Raw genomic sequence first — 25,821 nt, forward strand, 5'->3', positions numbered from 1 at the left:
CCCTTTAACATATGTTTTTTATGGTGAATTACTGGCAACCATAGCTTCTGGTTTTCTACCAAAGAATAATTTTTGGAAATACTCTACTCCAAACTTACAGATTAATACATTATTATCAAACAAATAATGTTAAGTTAATTGAACATAAAGGAGAACTCTGGTCAATTTTAACATTGAGCTAATTTTTTTGTACATTTGGAGTGCTGTCAATACAGAGAACAACGACAAAAATCAGTGTTGCCTACACCGAGTTATTCTATTTTTAAAATTTGCACCCTGTTGACTTCAATGGGGCAATGTTTAAACCTGCTTTTAGCCTCTTAACATCCTTGATGTGTCATTACAAGTGCACAGAAAATGTGAGTGATTCCTTCAGAGTGAACACGAGTGAATCTGACTGCAGTAGATGTGAAAGATATGTATAAAAATGATGTTATTTAAGCCAGCGCAAATACCTGTGTTTACATCCTGTTTTCGGTTGAAGTCCAAAGTAGTCGATTGCCGAGTTCACGCGCGTGATCATAGGTAACTAAACCTATGCGCGTGAACTCGGCAATCGACTACTTTGGACTTCAACCGAAAACAGGATGTAAATACAGGTATGTGCCCTGGCTGAATAAACATCATTTTTATACATATCTTTCACATCTACTGCAGTCAGATTCACTCGTGTTCACTCTGAAGGAATCACTCACATTTTCTGTGCACTTGTAATGACACATCAAGGATGTTAAGAGGCTAAAAGCAGGTTTAAAACTTGCCCCATTGAAGTCAACAGGGTGCAAATTTTAAAAATAGAATAACTCGGTGTAGGCAACACCGATTTTTGTCGTTGTTCTCTGTATTGACAGCACTCCAAATGTACAAAAAAATGAGCTCAATGTTAAAATTGACCGGAGTTCTCCTTTAATATTAAAAGCCACCATATTGTTAGGCCTGTCACGATAACAAATTTTGCTGGACGATAAATTGTCCAAGAAATTATCGCGATAAACGATAATATTGTCGTTCTGAGACCATTTTCATTTAATATAATTATAATGGCATAATAATGCAGGTACACCTTTTCAACGATCTATAAACTTTTATTTCTAAAGAATATTAAACATTGAAAACGGAAAACATTTTAAATATCCAAAAAAATGAACAAAACAACCAAAAACAATGAAAGCAATGGACTCTTAGTGTCTGTTAACAAAATAAATGTCTGTTAATATATAAAATGAAACAAAATTGCACTTCAAAAAATATTAAACATTAGGCTTTAGACATTATTAAATGGTGATACATTCCATAACAGGCAAAACTGACAGTTAGGACCTTTGTAAACAAATAAAAAAAAGCCTCAACAAGCCATATCGCACAATTTTGCACTGTTACTTTGTCCTCCTGTTACTTTGTCAAGTGATTGTGTACTGTCGGGAAGACGGAGACGCACTTTATTGCGTGTGTATGCTACGCACTGAAAATACTTGGTTAGGATTAGGGGTGAGGAGTGCGTGCGTATTACACGCCATAAAGAGCGTATCATATGCACGCAAAAACTATTTTTGGCGTATAAATGGCACGAGAAATAACATTCGTGGTATAGATATGCATTTTCATGTGATCGGGCTCGCTGTCGCAACTCACAACTAGCGTCTTCTCTCTCTCCCGGCAGTAGCCGCAAACAGTCCCGCCTTTCCCACACAAAGACCATGTGACTGACAAGTGCCGCGCCGCCGCCTCCCCACACAAAGACCATGCAACTGACAACAAGAGGGTTCACTCCTCCTATACGCTAAAGAACCGAGAGTGGTCATCCAGTCTCTTTGGTAGAGAGAGAGAGAGACGAGGAAAACAAACAAGCATGCAAATGGAATTATCGCGGCCGGAAAAATTATCGAGCTCATTTTTTTTATCGTGCGATTAATCGACTTATCGACTATCGCGACAGGCCTACATATTGTGACTTCTCTACCAGCATGTTTGGGATCGCCCCCCCCCCCAAGCTGTCCCCACTACTCTTAAAACAAAGCGATTTCCTTATTTCTAATCAATTTGCTGAAAGCTATGAACATTCCTCTCCTCCGCCCTTACTAAACGAACATTTTCCCAAAGCTTAATGGACTAATTTATATTAACACTAATTAACATGAGCACTGCATTATTTATAAGGTATACTTTACAAGCAGGACAAAGATATATGGAGGCCTCTTAGAGGAGAAAAAGATGGAAACCTTTGATGCACAGCTACAAAACGCCACACTATTATTTACAAATTATCAGGATCATTTTTCCTCGACGGCTGCGGCGCTTGCTAATTAACTGGCGCATACGGAGAGGTGGAGCACTCAGATGGGGCCACAGTTCCAAAAGCATTTCTGTGAAATTACATTTCTAATTTCTTAATTACAGTTATTTTCTTTCTCACACATGGGAGAGATCCAACTCAGAAACACGGATGAACGCAATTAATTTTACGCCTTTATTTTTTTTCAAAGCCGAGCAGATCGGAAAGCCATTTTCCGTGTCACCTGCGCATTTCAAAAACCGAGGTTTTATTCTTTCAAAGGTTTTTGCCACTTGTCAGAATCTTAGTAATTTCAGTCATATTAATGAAGATGAGTGCATAAGGTTCAAAAGGCCCAGTTGCAGCCTTTTTTACTGATGATAATGCACTAGAAAACCTGCTTCTGCGTATTTTAAATATATTTCAGTAATGAGGTTATAAACAATACGAAGCCCATACTAGCCTTCTGAATGTTTTGCCATTTTCTCCACTGACATTGGGGGAAACCTGAGGAATAATGGGAAATAAATTCAAACAAATCAAAATGGGATTGTACAACTTTATAAAAGTTGTACATTCAAATTCAGTCGAGGTCTGTTAAAAACAGCCATGTTGTTAGAAATGTAACCTGGTTGTACTATGTTTTTGGACACCTATTTACTATATTAAGGAACTTTGGTGTACCATGCAAATATCATTACCATGGTATTACCATCTGATACCATTACTGTATCATGGCAGCCCAATTCTTTTTTGTAAAGGTAGACTGAGGCGCATTTTCAAAGAAAGGTCCTCAATCCAACAGAGCACTACACCTTCCCTGGGTTTCAGTCGTCACACTCTTAACGTTTCTCCACAGGCCTTCAAAACTTCTCTGATCTTTTTAAGTGGACAAAGAGAGACGGAAGGAGCGTTTGCAATGTAGAGAGGATTTGGACTGAGACAAAAGCCTGTGAGAATAAAGCCCTCCTCTCTGTCTGGACGTCTGGCGGCTCTCAGACACACACATCCTGAGCCCTAAAACTCATGCCAGCTCATACTTCTGTTTACAGCGGAGCCCTGGAGTGCCGAGTCCAGTCCAGATCCACTACACTAAATGTCCCACACACTCATCTGCCAGACACGAGACACTTATCAGCGGCTTGAACTCGGAGGATCACTTCCCATTGAAGTGCTGTTGACAGGCATGTGAACCTTGCTGGATTTAATTTGCATTTCATTTAGTCTAACATTAGACATTTCTGATAATTGATCACATTTCATTTAAATCTCAAGTCACATCACAGACAGTTCAAAGAGGAGATGTACCACTTGTGAAAGGGAATTACTGCAATGCTTAATATGGAGGTCACAGTTTCAGTTAAAAAAGGCAATACAATTTTTGGTAAAGACATCATCCATCACCTCGAGCTAATACACATTAACTGGACCAACCAGAAAAATACAGTTTTTAAACCTGATTTCTGATACAGAGGAATAATATTTGATAAGGGTTGTTACAAGAGCAAATGATTTATTTGCGCTAACACATGCTAACATGCTTAACACACTCCTATAAAACTTAAATATTAATTTAAATATTAAATCAAAGAATAAAATGGCATATAGCCTTTAATTAAAAGTATTTTTTCTATTAAGTAAAAATTGCTTCAAGTTCTTCAGCATTCAGCAAATAATAAAAGTACAAAGAAATAAATAAAAAGCAGCAAAAGGATTTATCTTTTCTCATCAATATTGCTGTTGGATTCATATTTCAAACATAATAAACAGGCTGGTATATTCGACTGCACAGATTCAATATTATCTGTTTACATCCACTTAAAGTCAGCATGAAATGAACACTTCTAAATGCATCGTATTAATCCAATTGTGAATGATTCATTCATGCATGTTTAATTTGTTTAAATTAGTTTTATCATTTTTAATAAAGATTTTATAACTGAACAGCGCGGCGGGAGCTGGTATAATTCTATCGTCTTGTGAGCTGGGTTTTCTCATGCTAATGCTAACGTTAGCGATGCACCCTTGCGCTTCTCCCCGTCAGTTCACGTTCTGAGAAAACACTGCCAATTTTAACAAAGTGTATTCTACTATTCAGGTACAGCTGTTTAAATGGTAAACGTGCGCAGAAATATTTACTTCAAATAAGGATTTTTGCCATAGAGGAACATGTGCGAACTGCTAGGCCATCCAGACTCCAGCAATCCAGTTACAGCGCTCATCTGGTTTTCATCGATGCATCATTCTACACATTTGCGCACATGACAACAACCTGACTCCTGTCAGCGATCGCAAAAAGATTTCACAACGCACTATTATTGACTCAACACTTCATTTAAGATGGCTCCATTTCCTCAAGTCTCAACCCTAGAAAAAGAGAGAGGAGGAATGAGAGAGGGGTCTCTTCCATTCCCTTCACTGCTAGACCGTGACCATATCATACCGGCTCCATTATCAGAGTTCAAGCCCAGAGTAAAGTCATGCTCACGAGTCCCTCCCAAATCGCTCACGTCTGTTTCGCTTGAGCAGATGATAAATTAAAGCCTCAGAACAAGAACAAAAACAAAAACACGGGGGGGGGTGGGGGGGAGCACAGGGAGCAGTCAATACCCATCCACTATCGCTCTAAACGACCATAAATTAAAACCTACGGACCACACAGGGGGGTCAGGATCTCTTCAACAGCATTTTTCCTCACTCGATGCTTCACAGGCGATTGCTTTTTAGGAATCTTTGAATTTATGGCCGGAATGAACCCCGCAGTATTACGGGTGGCGGGCCCAGAGGCCTGTGGGAGGAAGATCACGGCTAAATTGCCTGGACGAGGCGAGATGGCCTCTCTGGTTCAGGCCGGCTGTGCAGTGTTAGCTCCTGCTGGGCCTGCCAGCTCCAACACCATTATTTTCATCCATCAGCTCCTGCTGAATATTCATCAGCTCATGCAAGCGGCCCGACCAATGGGGCAGTGAGCCTGCTGGGGGTTAATGGCGATTGGATGAGGGAGAGCACGGTAATCAAATCGCATAGCTTTTCACATCTCGGCTTCTGCAGCGAGCAGACAGCAGCGCTGCTGAGAAGCAAGAATGGCTGTTAATTAATCTTGATTAACCTATTTAATTAGCATTAAGTGAGATTTTAAGGAGGCCTCACTGTAATCAGTTTAAAAGAACAATCCCCATCTAAACCCAACAAAGAGAAGGAAGAGAGTGACGAAACAGGGCTCTCATCTTACATGTTATCTTTTACACACACGCTATCTCGCTAGCCCTGAAGAGGCTGATTTATGGCACTGTGGAGTGTTTAATTACTCCAGATGAAGCACACAGACGTTCTAATCCCTCCAAATGTCGGAGATTTTACCCAGCGTACTATTACCATGGCTACCCACTCGTACACGCATACACTGTGTCTAAGTGGTACCGCCTCAGGCCAAATACATGCAAACCAAGTTATGCACTCTACTGAAGTCTTTTTTCATGACAGACATACCATATAAAAAATGATCTAGACCAGTACGCAACATGTTTTAACATAAATAATAGGCACAGATAGTATGCAACCGTTTAAGGATAAAAAAAAGGTGTTCACTGCTGCTAAGAACTACATTATGAAAGGATCTTAATTTACTTGAAATAACTGGCTTAGACATGAACTTATCAATGATTTGCCATGCTCATATCGACTGACAGTTGTTTAGCAAGCCGAATTAGACTATTACAACACAGATCCGTATATGACACAGTCGTATGATTTACTGTTACATTATAAGAGCAGGAGGAATTTGTCACTACGACTATCTCACAATCATCGTAAAGAACTTTATAATAGAAAATACACAATTATTACAACATATATATTTATTATATTATATTATTTTATATTATCGATTATATTTATTATATTTTATTACAATTATTAATAATAATCCTTAACAATAAATCATAAAATAAATGGTGTAAATCCTATTTTCTTACAAAATGAACAATAATTATTATTATTCATAAAATAAAAGGCAGGAATACACAATGTTTACAACATACATACACGCATACTATTATTATTAATAATAAAATAAATGGCAATAAAAAAAAATGTAATAATAATAATAATATTAATAATAATAATAATAAAACAATCGGTGGGAATACACCATTTTTACAATACAAGTACATACATGTACTCATACATTATTAATAATAAATTGTAAATAAATGGCACAAATCAATTGTTTAAAAAAAAATGTAAATTAAATATTGTGTATCCCCATTTATTTATTTGTAATTATTATTATAATTTTTATAGTATAATTATTATTATTATTATTATAAAAATAAAAGTAAAATAAAAAAAGTACAAATTACTTGATAAATTGATTAATATAATAAATTATTTTGGCCTTGAGTGCCTCTCTAATGGGAAAAAAAAATCATTGAACACTCATCAATCATATACTTTTAAAAGGAAATCAATTTTGGTCTGGTCGATAGGCTGTTCTCTCCTCTAGACCCAATCAAGAAACTGATGTGCAAGTGCAGAACACTCAAAGTCAAGATAAACACCAGAACATTCTGTTCAAATCAGAAATGCAACAATCCTCCAAGACCTAAAGACTTCCTACTTAGCAGTAAGCACACGATTACATCCTCATCCTCAGATATGCCACAAGACGAAACCACAAGACAAATTGACATAGATTTAGACAATGGCAAACTTTCTGATCTTCAGTGAGTGAAACCAATGTCACTGTGAGCGGTTTAAATGACTCCCTTAATGCGAGCCTCAAGAGCCGGAGAATCAGAAGATGTGAATGCCATAGACCGATATAAGACAGTGCGACTTACAGGAGTCACAAATGACAAGTGCCTTAAAGCGGTAACACTCCACTCAGTGTGAGATGAACATTATCAAGGTTTCAGGCAAGACTAGACCGAAACAGCCTTGAACAAATCTTAACACGCTCAGACAATGTGAAACACTTGCAGTTAAAAAAAAAGAAAAATAGAAGACAAGAGTTAGTCTAGCAAAGCTGTCAAGACCCAGTGAGCTACGAGAGCGTGAGTATCAGCAGTACAGCGAGCCGAGAGCGTGTGATTGATTTGAGGCCGGTCAGTCCGTCTGCCTGCCCTCGGTCCGTGATGAATGACTGGAGCTTTTAATTAACCTCCTGCACACACATCAATATTATTCACACACACATTACTCCATTTCCCCTGCTCTCCCATTACACCGTAACCTTTAAGATACAGTTTTGGGGCTGTTTTTGAAATACCATGAGAAATGAAAAATTGTAAATACTGTGTAGAAACTGTAGCGGAAAATCTATAAAGGAGTGTTTTTGCTTTGCCCTTTTTGCTTAAGTTTTAATCTTGTTTTTGCACAGGTGGCTAATGCAGAATGTTTAAATCTGGATAAGAAACATCATCTATGCTATAAATGATCTGTAGAGGGCAGAAAGGAGCAAGTGTGCCACACTAGTCCTCCGTCCTCAGCCCAGAACTATAAGGCACATGTCGGCAGCACAGATTCAGATGAATATTCTAACATCGTTCTCTGTTCATATATTGATGAGAGTGTTGACTAATGTACCATCTTTTGCCTTCAGTTGAATGTGAATAAGAGCTGTGAGCATATCATTAACACATTCAGGCATCTGTGAGCGTGTGAGCGTGTGTGCGTGCTAAGGAACGTTTCAGAAGGAAACTAAATATGAAATATGAAAAATTTGCGACTTTACAGCTTCAGCAATAAAACCAGAGCACATCTTCACACCAGTCAGACTAAAATAGCTGATTCGTTCTTAAACCTGTTCGACTGTCTTTCTTCTGTGATATTTTCTAGACATTTCAAAGAATTAGAAGCACACCCAAAAATTACAATTAAAATTTGCATTCCAAACCTTTATGACTTTGTTCTGTGGAACAGAAAAGGTGAGGAATATTGTACTATTGTAAAAAAAAACAATTGTAATATTAATATTGTAGGAATAACTCTTCTATATAATGAAAGCAAATGACTGAGCCTGTCAAGCTCTGAAAATAACAACAACAAAACCACCATAAACCTATAGTCTACATAAATTGGTCACTGGATTTCAAGTCTTACACAGCAATAAAAGCTTTGTGTGAGGAACGGGCCAAAATTGTATATTTTCTCAAGATTTTCAGTCAAAAGCAACTTAAATTTCAGCATGTTCCTCACATAAATCTATCATATGGCTTTAGAAGACTTTGAATATTGTTGTATAGACTTTTATGGTGTTTTTTATTTATCTTTTCTCAAGTTTGACAGTCCCTGGTCACCATATGCCGTTATTGTATGCGAAACAACATTGCCATTCCTCATAATGTCTCCTTTTGTGTTAAATAGAAGAATATATAAGTATTTGAACACCCTGCTATTTTGCAAGTTCTCCCACTTAGAAATCATGGAGGGGTCTGAAATTGTCATCGTAGGTGCATGTCCACTGTAAGAGACATAATCTAAAAAAAATAAATCCAGAAATCACAATGTATGATGTTTTAACTATTTATTTGTATGATACAGCTGCAAATAAGTATTTGAACGCCTGAGAAAATCAATGTTAATATTTGGTACAGTAGCCTTTGTTTGCAATTACAGAGGTCAAATGTTTCCTGTAGTTTTTCACCAGGTTTGCACACATTGCAGGAGGGATTTTGGCCCACTCCTCCACACAGATCTTCTCTAGATCAGTCAGGTTTCTGGGCTGTCGCTGAGAAACACGGAGTTTGAGCTCCCTCCAAAGATTCTCTATTGGGTTTAGGTCTGGAGACTGGCTAGGCCACGCCAGAACCTTGATATGCTTCTTACAGAGCCACTCCTTGGTTATCCTGGCTGTGTGCTTCGGGTCATTGTCATGTTGGAAGACCCAGCCTCGACCCATCTTCAATGCTCTAACTGAGGGAAGGAGGTTGTTCCCCAAAATCTCGCAATACATGGCCCCGGTCATCCTCTCCTTAATACAGTGCAGTCGCCCTGTCCCATGTGCAGATAAACACCCCCAAAGCATGATGCTACCACCCCCATGCTTCACAGTAGGGATGGTGTTCTTGGGATGGTACTCATCATTCTTCTTCCTCCAAACACGTTTAGTGGAATTATGACCAAAAAGTTCTATTTTGGTCTCATCTGACCACATGACTTTCTCCCATGACTCCTCTGGATCATCCAAATGGTCATTGGCAAACTTAAGACGGGCCTTGACATGTGCTGGTTTAAGCAGGGGAACCTTCCGTGCCATGCATGATTTCAAACCATGACGTCTTAGTGTATTACCAACAGTAACCTTGGAAACGGTGGTCCCAGCTCTTTTCAGGTCATTGACCAGCTCCTCCCGTGTAGTTCTGGGCTGATTTCTCACCTTTCTTAGGATCATTGAGACCCCACGAGGTGAGATCTTGCATGGAGCCCCAGTCCGAGGGAGATTGACAGTCATGTTTAGCTTCTTCCATTTTCTAATGATTGCTCCAACAGTGGACCTTATAAATAGTGAACTATTTCCCCGTAGCCCTTTCCAGCCTTGTGGAGGTGTACAATTTTGTCTCTAGTGTCTTTGGACAGCTCTTTGGTCTTGGCCATGTTAGTAGTTGGATTCTTACTGATTGTATAGGGTGGACAGGTGTCTTTATGCAGCTAACGACCTCAAACAGGTGCATCTAATTTAGGATAATAAATGGAGTGGAGGTGGACATTTTAAAGCCCATGCTGCAGGTTAGAGTACACAGTAAGCCAATGTTTAGAAAAATAATGTAGGAACTAGATTTAAATATAAACATATACTTATAAAACGCTATTTAGGCTTCTGGAGTCGTTTTTGTGATAAATTTTTACTTCCGCATTTGAAAATCGCTTAACCGCCGAACCTGAAGTGACGTAACATGAGGTAGAGCGGTCAAAGTAAACAATAGGAAAGCAATGGATCGCAATGACAGCTCGGAAAGCTGGGGGAATTGTAGCCTAAATGTTTACTCGTATGATATATATATAATTCATATATATGATGATATCATATAATTATGAGCCTGATATGAAGCCAAGTGAGCAGGACAGGCCAGGGTTAGACAGAACAAGGGTGAGTTGTGGTGTGAGGAGAACAGGGCGAGAGAACAGTGTTAGCTTATAGATGTATTCACGTTAGCCGACGATATGTATAACACTATGCTCAGATCACAATACTGTACAGATTATTATCATCATGTATCAGGCAATAGCAAAGCTAGTACTTAGACCCTTACCTGCATGTGTTGTGTGTATCAGCCATTAGGAGACAGTTTCCAGAGGAAGGGGGACTTTATAAAGGCTTTGAATTAACCCATTTGGTGACGATGAATAAAAAAAAGGATCACAATCACATCTGTCTTACTGTATAAAAACTTTATATGTAGAAACAGCCAACACAAACATTAAAGTCGGTTTGTACAGATTGAAAATGAATTATAGAACATAATATATTATATTTATAATAATAATAATAGTGTCGGCTGCAGACTAATAACAAACACATAAATGCATTACATTACAAGTTTATGTAGGATATGTTAATGAATTAAAATTAAGACATGGCACATTTTGTAAAACAGATGTACAATAAGTGATCTCTGACGGATCCGTGAGCGTCATGTTTCCCGCTGGCGGCCGAACCACATGCTGACAGCAGACCGTCACCGGGCGACCCGATGAAGGAGCCGGGACAGTGTGCACATATCGCCGGGATTATAATCATCCGGTCTATAGTGAACGCTACACACTACCGCGTTTTTCAAAGCAGAAGCAGAAGTGAAGTCTCGTCTCTTACCCGGCACAAAACGCACACAGGCACGGAAGATTGCACCGTCCTTTTTCTTATTCGGAAACCTGTGGACTCGATGTCCTGACAGGCCATAATTCACAATCATTTACCACGACGATGATTAATTGAAATAAGCACAGAAAACACACTGAATCATGACCGCTCCAACTGAATACCAACCTATCTCTGCACTGAGCGCGAACGCAGAGCCAAACGACTACCTCATGTGACGTCATATGACGCGATGGTGGAAAAAAAGCGTTTTTTCAACATGGTCAAGGAAACTGTCACGTTTTCTATTAAATTTGTGCCCTTATGTCTTGCAAAGCAATTTTTAATCCTGCATTTACTTTTCATGTGGTATTTTCATACAAGGTTATATTAATAAAAAAATTAAAAAAAAAAACTGCAACATGGGCTTTAAAGGCAGTCTAACAGGTCTTTGAGGGTCAGAATTCTAGCTGATAGACAGGTGTTCAAATACTTATTTGCAGCTGTATCATACAAATAAATAGTTAAAAAATCATATATTGTGATTTTTTTTTTAGATTATGTCTCTCACAGTGGACATGCACCTACGATGACAATTTCAGACCCCTCCATGATTTCCAAGTGGGAGAACTTGCAAAATAGTAGGGTGTTCAAATACTTATTTTCCTCACTGTATAATGTGATCAGTATCGCCCAATATTACTTCCAGTGATCAGTAATCGGCCCCAAAAACCCTGTTTGGAGAATCTATACTGATTGGAGAATACTATGAAAATACTGTCATCATTTACCCACCACGCTGTTCCAAACCTGTATGACTTTCTTTTGTGGAACACAAAGGGTATTCTGAAGAACATTTGGAACCAAACATCATTAGAGCCCATTGATGCACTACTCAAAAAATATCTTCTATTATGTTTCACAATGATGACAGAATATTCATTTTGGGGTGAAGTAGTATCCATGTAGATTAAGACTTATCACAGGGTGAAAAAAAGACTGGCCCATTCCACAAACATTTATTTAGACTCATTTCAATATCATAAAGCTGTAACATAATTAAGCACAAGAACACAGTATATAAGTGAGTTAGAATATAGTTTAACAGTTGTGAGAATATAAACTACAGGCCAAAGCAAGCATACCTTATAATCTGCCTTTAGGCTGTGTGTGTTTTAGCAGTCGAGTGGTAAGCAAGCTTCATTACAGAGGGAGTGGTTGAGTAATTACAGGAATACGGCTTGTGTTGTTGCTGACAGAGGACGATCTGACACCCTAACTAGACGAATGGCACATTCCACAAATGCGAACACACACCATATGTGGCAGATCTGAAAAACTGATTTCAAAAGTACATACCTGCTTTAAAGTCATTACTTTATATAAATGCTGCTCTAAAATGAGCACTGTACAGAATTGTACAGATCCTGGCATTCAAAAAGCAAAGAATAATTATCGGATCACCAGGATACAGTAACGCAGGCTGTGACATTTGGGAAGTTGTCACCATGGCAACATCACTACAGTGAGAGCTCATTCCTTATCCCGGTCTGGATTTATGAGTAAATATGCGCTCTAACAGAATAAAGGCACAATACCAACAGGGGACTGTGTGCAAATGTGAGTATGGAAGAAATAGTGAGGAGTGAGTTCATGCTTTTATATAAGCACATACAACACGTGTGTGTGTGTGTGTGTGTGTGTGTGTGTGTGTGTGTGTGTGTGTGTGTGTGTGTGTGTGTGTGTGTGTGTGTGTGTGTGTGTGTGTGTGTGTGTGTGTGTGTGTGTGTGTAGGAAATGCAGTGAATTACGGCACAGAATATTCCCTGTAAATTAATGTTCAATAAAAGACACCACCAACGTTTCCTGCACTGCTATTCTCCACCCCTACACAGCACGTCAAGAAAAGAAATCACAGGCTATTTTACCCAATCTGTGAGCCTACAGTCTGAATTGAATGCAATGGTCTTTTTTATTTCATGTACTGTGATAACATGTCTGTTACTGAATCAACATCATATTCGCCACAGCTCACAGTTTTGTGTTTTCTACTTTCTGAATCTTAAAGCAGTAATATTTGAAGGACACATTTGCAGTTTTTGCCAATAAATAAAATTGTCATTTTATAAACTATTTCAGCATCAAATCATATGCAGAACTCGACACAATTTTTTGGCTCAGTCCATTTACTTGTTGTTGTTTTTTACTTTTTTGAACATTTTTAACTTGTCCTGCCGATAATTTCACAGGCTTTTTCTCATTTGATCAACATTAATGACACAGAGACAGTATGTTGTCACGATACTGGAATTTCTAACTTTGATACGATACCTTGAAATTAAAAGAATCGATTTTCAATACCAAGGGGGTGGGGGGCTGCATACTGTCATATAGATATTTTTAATATTAGGCTATTTCTTTTTTTGTCCATCTATTGAAAGTCTCTAGGCAATCAAAACTTTCTTCTGAAGAGATCACTTTATATGTTAAACTTTTTAGCTTTTTTTATATAAAAACATTGATCAATTACCATTACCATTACTAATACTCAATGTATTAGTTTTTACAATGGGGTAATTTTGTTGCAATAGCTTACACACAGCACAAGCAAGCTTGATTTCAAATGGTAAATTGAATTTAAAAAAGACAAGTAAACAGTAATAAACTAAGGACAAATAAACAAATTACTAACAATAGCACAAATAAATACAATAGAATAAAGATACAAATGTACTGTAGGTCTAGTAGGTCTAACAGCAGTATTCAGGTAAGAAACTGAATTTAAAAAACTAATTTATCTTTGAATGAGTAGAATAATGCACAGTACCGCGGCGAAATTCAGACCCGGTCACACCAACACCATTTAACCGGAGTGAATGAGACGACTGAATGAGAGGAGGCGGGTGCGTGTCAAGTCGCTGTCGGAGAGGAGAGCAAGAAAGTGCAGCTGGTATCTGTGATACTGCAGAAAGGAGTATTGGAATCATATGAGATTCAGTATCGACATGTCGACAGCAGCAGGTATATGAACCTATCAAGATAATACTGTTAAGACATAACACTTTAAAGGGTTAGTTCACCCAAAAATGAAAATTCTGTCAGTAATTACTCACCCTCATGTTGTTCCAACCCCGTAAGACTTTCGTTCATCTTCGGAACACAAATTAAGATATTTTTGATGAAATCTGAGAGCTGGATCAATCCTCCAGCAGGCTTATGGACACCTTAACTTGCTGGCCCAGAAAATGTATTAAAGACATTGTTAATATAGTCCAAGTGACTCCAGTGGCTCAATCTTAAGTTTACGAGAATACTTTTTGTGTGCAAAAACAAACAAAAATAACGACTTTATTCCACTTTTCATTTCTTTCTCTCTGGACCTCAAGTCTTTTCACGTAGTGTTTAAGTGTAGCGCGTCTGTGTTGCACGTCACCACGTAGGCTCACTATTGGGCGATGCTGGTCATGTGTGATACGTGGTGACGTGCAACATAGACGCAATACGCTATTACACTACGTAAAAAAAACTCGAGGTCCAGAGAGAAGGAAATGAAAAGTGGAATAAAGTCGTTATTTTTGTTTGTTTTTGCGCACAAAAAGTATTCTCGTCGCTTTTATGAACTTAAGATTGAGCCACTGGAGTCACTTGGACTATATTAACAATGTTCATCAAAAATATCCTAATTTGTGTTCCGAAGATGAACGAAAGTCTTACGGGGTTGGAACAACATGAGGGTGAGTAATTACTGACAGAATTTTCATTTTTGGGTGAACTAACCCTTTAAGACATAGCCAACAAAGTTTACGAGAGTACTCGCCAAAACGGGCATTTAACAATTTTGTGTGTATTTTTCTGTTCAAGTGAGATAAAGTGCAAAAGGAAACTCAATTCAGTAACCAGACGCTGTCTGGATATGTGCTAACGTTACTCACACAAAATAACATCTAAAGCGCATGTGACGAAGACAATATCTTTATGAATGTGCAAATGTAGCACGCGTCCTACAGTCTAAGCGTAAACCACTTTCTAATGTATTGGACCAGATCAGAAGACTACGTTCGCTCTTGAGCCAGCGTTGCAGCAAGACAAGGGAAATAATCACAGAAGACAGGATTTTAGTTGAAAAGGTAAGTATTTCTCTTTTATATTCATTTGTATTAACTTTGAATAAACAAATGAGAGCTTCAATGAAACGATTCACAAAATCCTTTAACTTCTTTAAATAAACCAATTTGATTCAGAAAATTGACCTCTTGTGCTTAATAGTTCTGTAGTTAACTCTTTGGTTAGTCTGTTAGGTTTTTCTTAGTTCTGACTGAGATTCCTTGTTTATTTGGTTTAACTAAATTAGTTTGTAGCTATTGTTATAGCTATTTACTCAATTAACTTTGTTTCTTTCCTTTTCATGTAAATGATATACCCAGTTCACACTCAAAACCCAAATTACAATTATTTAACTCATAACCTCTGTATTCTCTCTTTTCAGAACAATTTCAATAAAAGATGGAAAACCAAACAAAAAATAAAACAGCATTAGGGACAGTGGATTTCAGGTAAAATGTCCAATGACACACTAAATCAGACTTCCTTTCAATTATCCCCAGGCGGTCACTTCCCTTGAGGGAGGAGTGGTGAAGGGTTATGAGGCTATCCCTCCTTATTTGTCCTTGATGGAAATAAACAGAAATTTAGCTCAATTCAGTGTCCGTCCTGTTTCAATGTTCAGTTAAAGAATTGCAGATATGCAAGTCTAAGATGAAAGGGGAAAAGGGAAAAAAAAAGAAAAAAATGGTTCCTGTTCACAGTTGCGATAACGTCCAAGGAAGGGGGAAAAATGTATGGTCCTACCACTTCGATGAAACAAGAAATGTTGTCCAAGTTCAGGAAAAACCAGCTTGGCCCACCAGTTTCCACCAATGTTGAGCACTTCTCATTGATGGCAGAAACAGTTCTAACTCAGAACTTCAAGAACCTCCACGTTCAATTTCAAAGAGGGATATCGAGGGACAAAGAACAACAAAACAGAGAAGAAAAAAAAAAAAAAAAACCCAACCAAGAATAAATTGATTATGATCAGGAATAATCTCTGATGAATCAAGGGAAATCTGTTTCACGCATTTTTCAATGGATGAATCAGCTCAACTTCTCATTTAATCCTTGGATTCAATACGAATGCAATGACAACTATTTAAACAACTCTTTGTCAATATTGTCCTGGTTTCAGTTATTAATCTAGTTTTTCTCACTTACTTTCTTAACTTTACATCTGCAAATGATGTGCGTCACTGCTCCAGCGGCCATTTCACTTTTCACGTGACGATACTCTCACCTCAAGTTCTCTAACCCCGCGCTAGTAATGACACAACCCACTAAGGGCGGAGCTAATCCGAATTGTTCATCTTGTTTATTTTTCTAGTTCGTTACATTTACTGTCATTTCTTCAGCAATATTTAATATCTTAAACATTAAAATATTTATATTTAAATCTTAATCTTTTCTTTTTTTTTCTTCAAAGGTCTGATATGAGCATTAGTAACCTTGGTTACACAAACTGCACTCAGAAAACCAAAATCATGCAGTGAGTGAATACAAAATTGAGTTCCCTTTCACATCTTCTTCCGCTTTAAAATTGCTTTAATGCTTAAATTGGCAAGACTTAAAAACTGTGCATATTCTATGATTCTACTTTCATAACAATGCAGCCCTGGTCCGATTAGGCCTTTGACAATACTGTCTAGTGGTCAACCGATATGTCACCAAGGCAAATATATATGCCGATATTGCATTTTTCAAATATCGACATTGTCCATTAAGTTTTTTTGTTTGGTAAATGTGTCGGAAATGGGACTTTAATTTTGACAGCACTGAGAACGCCAGCACCTGAATACACAAAGCTCCCCGTCTCCGTCTTCATTAGATTACAGTCTCTGTTTAACAGTTCTGTCTAGTATGTTATTAGATAGCCTTTTACAATTCTGTCAAGTGGTCAACCGATAATATCACCAAGGCCAATATATGAGCTGATATCTGGCATTTTTCAAAGTTTTTTTGTTTGGCTGATGTGACGAAAGAAAGTAAACAGTATACGAAAAAGTATTATAGTATTTGTTTTTATATTATAAGTAATAGAAAGGCAAACTATATTATAGCATGTGCTTTTATATCATTAGTACTGGAAAGGCAAACTTCTCAACTTCTATCAGCATTCAGCAAATTCTGAACAAAATTCAGCAAAAAAAAAATATTTATGAGACAGTTGCTGTCAGATTTCATTGGTGATTTCTAATATGAAATGTATTAGAAAGCTTGGTGAGCAGCTTTGGAGGATTTGATGTTTCCCCATTCAAAGAGCTGCACTTGCATGACTGAAATAGCTGCCTGAGAGGTGTTTCAAAGATGGCCGCCAAGTGAAATTACTTGTCCTAAAGAGACTTTGGCAATATCCAGCTGGCCATTATGCCATATTCATGTTATCTTTACTGTGGTGTATGTAAAATTAGAGTTACTTAGTCTGCACGGGCACCAGCCATTTTTGACCGGCCATTAAAAAATCTATATTGGTCAACCTGTCAACTGTCTTGTGTCCTTTTTATCAAACCTTAATATGTGAACAGCTCATTATTCTGTGCTGCCTGCTCTCTGTAAGTGTGGTTTGAAGAAGCATGTTTCCTGTAGCATACAGGTCAGGAGGCATAATTAAATGCATTCGGGTTTTTTATATAAAATATTACTTTTTAATCCTCAACTGTATTAAATTAACGCATTGAATTAACAGCCTTAATCAAAATATGGTACCAAAATAGTATTGTTTTTATAGACATAGTTAGGACCAATTATAGAGGGTATGAATGCTGAAACATTAGGCACTATCCTCTAAGTTAATAGTCCCACTCATAATCTTTAAATCATGGCAATTTTTCATCTTTCATATGCAAATTATTCCTCAGAAATGGGCTGCATTCCCTGTGGCTAAAGCCTATAAAACACTTCCACACTTTGATTATAAAGCGGTATCCCAGAAATCATCTTGCTCAGAGAGAGAGCGTGCCACCTATAATGCCTTGTGCCTTCACTTCTATTAATTAGTGTGCAGAAATCAAAAGCTTTGCATCTGATGTCTGAGAGAATTCAATTAGGAGGCAAATGCCCTTTTGTGTTATCGAGTTAGGAGCGGCCACACAGCTCAATATAATAACCTCCATATAGAGAAAGGACAAACAGAATACCCGAGGGCTCATTGAAGAGACCACTCTTTCCTGAGAGAGGGTGGTCTAAATGGCCTCCTCTCAAGCAAATGTCAACGAAGCGCTTTCTATGAAACGGGGAACCGTATGTACGGTTCCCATTATAAACAGAGAATGTCCATAAAATGATATAAATACATTATGGTTACAATTTATCATAAATTCCATTAAAAAAAAGTACTTTACATATAGTAATGGTATATTTCATATTTTCTACTTTTTTCACAGCACATATATTTGGCACATATGGCATTACAACCTTACCTGTGGTTTTTCATATTCATGTGATTTTGTTTTCCATAAATTCTCACATTTTCTCACAACTTCTCGACAAATCTTCTCACATATGCAAGAGTAAATGTGTTCTGGTGTTCTTTCCTCTGCCGTTTTGTTGCTCTGGAATTACTGACATTACCATTGAATGGGACGAACTATGAAAAGCAAAATGCATTCTTGCTAATGCTTCATAGTTTTATTACACCATTGGATCAAACAACTACTTGAACACAAGAACAAAGCCAAAGAAAACCTTCCATTTGGCAGATTTCTTAATGAATTTATGAACTGGGTACCATGAAATAAAACACAACACATCTTCTAAAGTGTCTGGCCACAAGATAAAAAATAACATACATCGTGAACACTGCAATTATATTCACAAGAATAACTCTTATTAACCAGTTACGAGTTTTCATATCAAATCATTCTTGCAAATTATTCCTTGAGTTCACAAGTGGATACTGAATTAAAATACCATTCACTTAGCGAACTAATCTAAAAAACATTAAAATGTTACAAAACAGTATTTTTGTTTGTAGTTAAGAACAGCTAGCCTATAATTTTGTAATTTAGGTGGGTGGAGGAAGAACTCCCTGAATTATATAGGAAACATTTTAATTAGGTTTAGGACCTTAATGTTTACTTTATGCCAATATTAATTCCAATATTAATACCCGACTGTTTCCTTGAGCCTTACCTTGTCCTTGTCCTCCACCAGGTCTGTTAGCACATCATCAGGGTCAAGAATACCCCCGTCACAATATTCAACATGGTGGGTTCGTACCAGGAAATCTCCCTCCTATAAAACAAAGCATCAGTGTGAATTATCAGCAATACAACATGTGTATTGACCTCAGACTTATCAGTTAACCAGGTTTCCCACAGTGATGTCTAAACTGTTACTATGCTATATAAATGCAATGGCTTGAGTCTGCCCATCAGGGCTAACAATACTCTGTGTGTCTGAGCTCACATCAGAGCAGTGTGTATCAGGACACTCTGATGAACAAGCAGCACAGGTCGTCTTTCATTGTTATAGTGCTAGTCTTCCCACACAACTCCTCTACAGCTGGAGTTCTACAAGGGGAGTGCCACAAGGCTCTATCATGAGCCCAATGGACTTTTCTGATTAATGCTGACAAAACACAAAGCAGAACACCATCCACTTATCATCAAACCCTTGTGAGTTCACAACCTGTTCTACCAGGTCCCAGAGACTGGTGTGACATTACTCAAATCTGAGCTCCAAATGTCAACTTAAGCTTATGCCAAGAAGTGAAGAATAAAGAAGACATCTGCGCAACAAATGGCTTAATTCCTTCTTGCGCCTGATCTTATGTCATTACATCTCACTTTTTGGCTGCATTCATGCTGCGGGCTCACTTAACACAAAACAACTTAGAGTTGATTGATTTCAGGCAATGCCATGTAGAAAAGTACAGGAAATAGTAGTGGGAGGTATGTTGTGCTTAAACCGTGTTTGCCTTGGCTTGGAGTAACTGTAAAACTTCATTGATGGAGTGAAACATGACTTTGATATGGGCCTATCCTGTTTAACTTGGCTGTTGAAGGACGGCAGAGCTGTCAGCTCTCAACAGACAAACTGAGATTGTGTGTATGAGTCATACATTTACACAATGTTCATTTAAAAGCCAAATCACTCAGCACTACAGAAAAACAGTCACCAGATTTGACCTTCTCAGTACATACATGAGCACAAACATGACTTAGATAAATATATAAAATCTTTAACATAATGGAGATAAAGAAAACTAGATCTCTTGGATAGAAGAGAGGCCAAACCTACAGCTCCAATCAATGTTGCCCTAAAAAGGCAAACGATTGGCCATTACTGGCATGATATGATGGCTCAAAGCCAAATGGCGGATGCACTAATTGCAGGTATTTATAATATGTTAAATTGACTCCTTTTGCTCTCAGGGGCAAATGCTCTCAAGAATGAGAATGCAAATATATTTTGCGAATAATTTGAACTGATCAGGTGAAAGGTTAGCATACTTTTGTTTCAACTCTCTTCAAATACATTGGCTAACTAACAAGTGAGCAAATGTTGACCAAATTTCATGGAAACATTATGCTTCAACACCCCTGTTATAATCATTATCTAAATAAAGGTATGCTTCAGTATTGTTGCTGTGAAACAGCAGTCTAATTAACAAGTTCACAGTCTCAAGAACATTTGAATAAGTTTGAGAAGTGAAACCTTCACTTAAATGCAGCACAAAGAAGAGCATATCACTTAATCACTTTTTGAAAAGATTTATATTTTATATCACTGCTGTGACATTTGTTATGGAGTTTAAATTTTGATTTATTTGAGTTTAGAGTTTTGTCTGTGTCTGTTCTTTTTAAGAATTTTTTCACAACAAGAGTCATTAGTTGCATAGAAGTATATTTTAAACAAGACACTCTCTGCATGAGATTAATAAAAAAAAAGTATTTTCTCTTGTTGCAATGGAAATTTTTGCTCACACTTTAAGCATAAACAAAAATGCCAATGCAACAAGAAAAAAATGCAATTATATTCCAGACAGATTTTCTGTGTTAATAATTTATGCAGTTTTGCTGCTCAGAATGTTCAGATATTTTTAGTAAAAAAGACAAAAGAAAAACATAGAAATAACAAGAAAGTCATTTTTCATACATAGCATGACAAAACAATACTCCAGCAATAAAAAAAAGGCACAAACACATGTATTATCTTCTCCATCTTTACAATGATGTCCCCTTAGGCATTTAGAGGTTTACTAAGTGAGTTTTCTAAAATTCCAGATTTTATCACCACCATACATAGTATGTATTTAAGCCGACTGAGACGTGTTCCTTATTCTGCTATCTCTTCTATGGCAGCGGTGTCATCTTAGAATACTAAAGAACCCCAAATGCATCACAAAAAGCTTGTATTTCACTCAAACAATAAAACCATGACACTGGATCTCATATGATCTCATCTCACACAAACCATGAGCAAAATGACATTTGACAGTGAACGCACCTGTTTAATCATGATTTCACCTAAATGAGCCCTGAGCTTTTGAATGCTAGCAGCGAGGCAGGGTGAATGAGGGTGAGATGAAGGCCATGAGCCTGGCAGTTTCTGGCATTCAACAAAGGGCGACAGTGTGCCAGTCTATGGGAATAATGCTGTATTACATGCCACATTAAGGCCTATTCCCAGCTATGAGAACATTGAATGAGGATACGTGCGTAGCGAGAGATAGCGAGGCTGCGCTGTAATGAAACGATGGAAATCTCTGGAACATTTTGCCATTTTTACCCTGATGACGGTGAGCAGTGGGGTTCCTGCCGTGTTTCTATGATTGCTTTTGTTGGTGCAGGGTCCATTACCAAGCCTAACATCATTACCAGACTCATAAACAGTAATGATGATCATGATGGTGATGATAATGATGCAATAAGACGTTGTCCATCTCCGAGAAAGATCTTCCACCTCCGAACCGCATTCTTGCACATTCTGGTCAAATATGAAAATACCAATTTTGCTGTGAATTGAATTTAATAAACATACCATTTTCTGACCCACACCTCATTTTCTGTTATGGACCGTAATATAGCCTGAATGAAATAAGATACTTTTTATAAGGTGGCACAATTGAAATTAATATTTTCCAGGGCACAGAGGCCAATGTGAAGGGCCATGAATGTGGGTAATCAGTACTTAAATGAGTCTAAGAAATAAAGGAAGAGCCCTGATCAGACAGTGTGTCTGGATTCCCGAGTCCTATTGCAGCAATGTGTTTGATAAATATCAGCAGCACTAATACAATAATCAGGAAACCAACCCACATTAATACACCGTAGATGGACATGCACATAATTTCACTATCAAATACACACACACATACCCTTCCATCCCACAAGACTTGTCCACAATACACAAGAAATGGCCAAAAGTATGTGGATACTAGAGATGTGCAAAACAAGTTGACTAGTTGGCTAAATTAATAGGCTAGTTGACTATCTTAAGGAAGGCCTTCTTCTGGTTTCAGGTATGACTCCAATCATATATTACTCCCAATAGTGTATTACTAGTCTATTTTCAGTGATTTTCTATTTTCTGTGTCCAAAATTGCATACTGTCTGAGTAGGTACTACATTTGAATTTGAACCATTAAAAAAGTATGTTCTATATATAGTATAAATGTGGGTAGTATGAATGAAATTCGGACATACTACATGCGTCATGACGTTGTCACTGTCGCGTGACCTACCAGCATCAGTTGCGCTTCACTGCCATTCATAAATCCTCTCCCGTGGCCTCATGGGATAGTAAAGAGTCCATTGAATCTTGTCGGAAGTAGTATGTCATCCGGGTACTTTTCGCTTACAGTCTTTCGCATACTATGCATCCGGTCATACTACTTTGTTGGCGTACTGTTTTTCGCATGCCATATTGTAGGGAAGTATTCAATTTCGGACGCAGCGATTGTCACAGATAAAATTACCCTAGAGACACGTTGTGGAAGCAAAAGAGCACGTCGATGTGATAGCATATACTTATACAAAAAAAAAACAGGTTAAAAAAGCAAGGCACAAACCCAATCCTAACCATAACAACAAACGCTAAAATGAAACCCAAACACGGGCTTACTTTACCAGCCTTGTTTATTTGGTTTATTCCAAGAAATGTCTTCAAAGAGAGCACTATCCCTCCAACTGTCACAGAAAACAATGACTACAGACAAATAAAACCACAATGGCGGATGTGGATCCACAGAAAATAGCACATTTGGGTTCTGAGAGCGAGATGTGCAGCCAAAACCACCTGAATCGCCGAAGGCTGAAAGGAGGTACTTCACAAGGACATCTTGATGTCCAGAGGTAGTTTCCATCACAAACCACACACCTAGCATGGGATGCTTCTCATTGAGAGCAGATGCTAACCGACTCTGTCTCTGAGGCGAGGCATGCTAATTGTTTTCTTGCTGGCACAAGTCCAGTCTTTCCATGTTATCAGCTGCTTTGGCAGCCAACTCAGCACTCGTGCATCTGGCATTCCTGAGCTTAATGAAAAAAAAGCAGCACAACACCGGCCTACGTCTGCCTGGGTAATTAAGTGTCCCTTTTCAGTGGCCTGATAACTTCCTGAGTGACTCCCAAGCACTTCCTCTACTTTCTCTTCTCTCCCCCTCCCCCCCTTGCTCGCTCTCAAACTATTTATTGCCTCTGAACAAAGGCTTCCAGACATGCTAAATATGTAGGACCTACAACTCAAGCACATTTCTTAGTCCGGAACATTCTTGAGAGCGCTGGCTGAAGATCACAGGCGTCTTTTCTTCTCGCTGGAAACCGACATGTCCGGGTCAATGGAAAACACCTCGTTGAATATAACAAAACACAAAGCAATACAAAAAGCGGAGGGCCGTAGTATGCACGCGGCAGAAATTAGACAGCAAATCCTCAAAGTGGTAACCACACTCTTTTCAAGTGATAGCTGATGTATGGCACCGTTTAAAAGGCTGAAGATTAGCGCAACTAAATCTAGGGCATTTCTCGTTCACTTTAATCCTGAAACGCATTAAATGCATAATTACACAGCTGCAGGAAAAATTTTCAGATTAGCATAACAAAAAAAAACACAAGACTGTGAGCTACTGAGACTTCAATGGCGGAGAAGGAAATCTGGTAATTAACAACACTTCTCGTCGCTCTATCACGGGTGAGATAACTCACAGCCAAGCAGTTGTGCTCCAAGCTGTGAGAGCTAGCTAAGAGGTCGAACTGTCCACAAATATGAAACGCAGAGAGCAAGGCTACAGCTTAACCTCAATTAACTTACAGGCATTTGGACAAGTTGAGAGCCTCCAGTGCAACAAAGCGAACACGCAATTATCCCGTCCATAAAACTAGGCCAAAGTGAACGGGGAAACATTTGGTAGAGCAGTGGTCTGCAACTGGTGGGTCATGACCCAAAATGGTGGCAGGTCTGTTCTGGTCATGGACAGTGAGGGAAAACAATACTCAATGTAAATAACAACTTAACCATGCAAAACAATTAGGCTTATCAACTTTTAAAATGGAGCACAAACAGTTCCCTTATGTATTTTTGCTGATGTCAAAGGCCATGTGACCATGTACAAAAAGTATTGCAAGGTACAAATAAATACAATTTTAGAACTGTGTTCGTTTGCAATTGTCAACTTGATGTTTAATGTGAAACCTGGGTTCTGAAACAAAAGGAAAGGAATTTGCAAAACTACAGTACATTTCAAAACTGAAAAGTCATTGGGTTATCAATTCATCATAGTTGGTCAGGCTCTGTATAATTAGGTCAACATTCTTTGGGTGCGTTCTTGTGCTTAATTGGACTATTCAAAAGTCCAACAGTAATGGTCTTGAAATTTATCATTAAACACATTCTTTTCCTAAACAAGCAGTGTTTCGCAGGGGAAAAATTGAGAGTTGCAGCTTCTTTGAATGAGTTTACCATACTGGTGCCATTGAATATTTGAGGCTTAGCCCAGACTGGGTGTATTTAGTGCCATGCTTTGATTAAAAACTGGACTCTTAAACACTTTACAATAAAATGTTGACACACTAACTGTTTCGACATCAGAAGTTTCCTTAAAAATACGGTAGTTAAAAAAAAGAACAAAGAAAATGTGTCCCTTTAGGCTTTACGTATTCTGTAAATAAGTTAACAGACTGTTTAAATGACTACTTCTAAAATTAAAATAGTTATAATTCCTGGATTCACCAAAATTCACGAAGTTTGTGGCCTCACAGCCCTCTACAATGCGAGTAAATATGAGACAGGGATAGCTGTAGGTCAGAGTAATGGGCGTGCCGAACAGAGGTGTGCCAAAATGTGAATTGCTACAACAGAGATGAAGAAGAAACTCACTTTAAAATAATAAATAGATATTATCCATGTAATGATTTTATCAGTAGGTTTAACCCTCTGGGGTCTGGGCTGTTTTTGGGGCCCTTGAGATGTTCTGACATGCCCTGACATTTGTGCTTTTTTTTAGTTGCTTATAAACATATTAATGGCAAAGGTGTAAATTCACTCTATAAAGCACAAACAGGGCTATCATAATATGTGAGCCACGTGTATGTACATGTTTTCATTTTTGAGAGAATAATGTTTATGCATGGTTATTGAAAAAACTAAAAACTAAAATTTCTGAAATAAGGCCACAAAACACATAGTAAATATGTGTCAATAAGACTTTTGACTAATGGAT

At 37.9% G+C, this 25,821-nt stretch overlaps 1 protein-coding gene across 1 annotated transcript in view; it reads right to left on the reverse strand.

Annotated features, from left to right (window-relative positions):
* The window catches only part of pard3bb (par-3 family cell polarity regulator beta b), a 332,881-nt gene that overhangs the window by 292,789 nt on the left and 14,271 nt on the right, over window positions 1–25,821 (reverse strand). The window contains 1 exon segment of the mRNA XM_081368961.1: window positions 19,290–19,391. Within this exon segment, the coding sequence (XP_081225087.1) occupies window positions 19,290–19,391 (102 nt within the window).

This window comes from Scardinius erythrophthalmus (genome assembly GCF_964197995.2).
Source record: "Scardinius erythrophthalmus genome assembly, chromosome: 6".
In the NCBI taxonomy this organism is placed as follows: Eukaryota; Metazoa; Chordata; class Actinopteri; order Cypriniformes; family Leuciscidae; genus Scardinius; species Scardinius erythrophthalmus.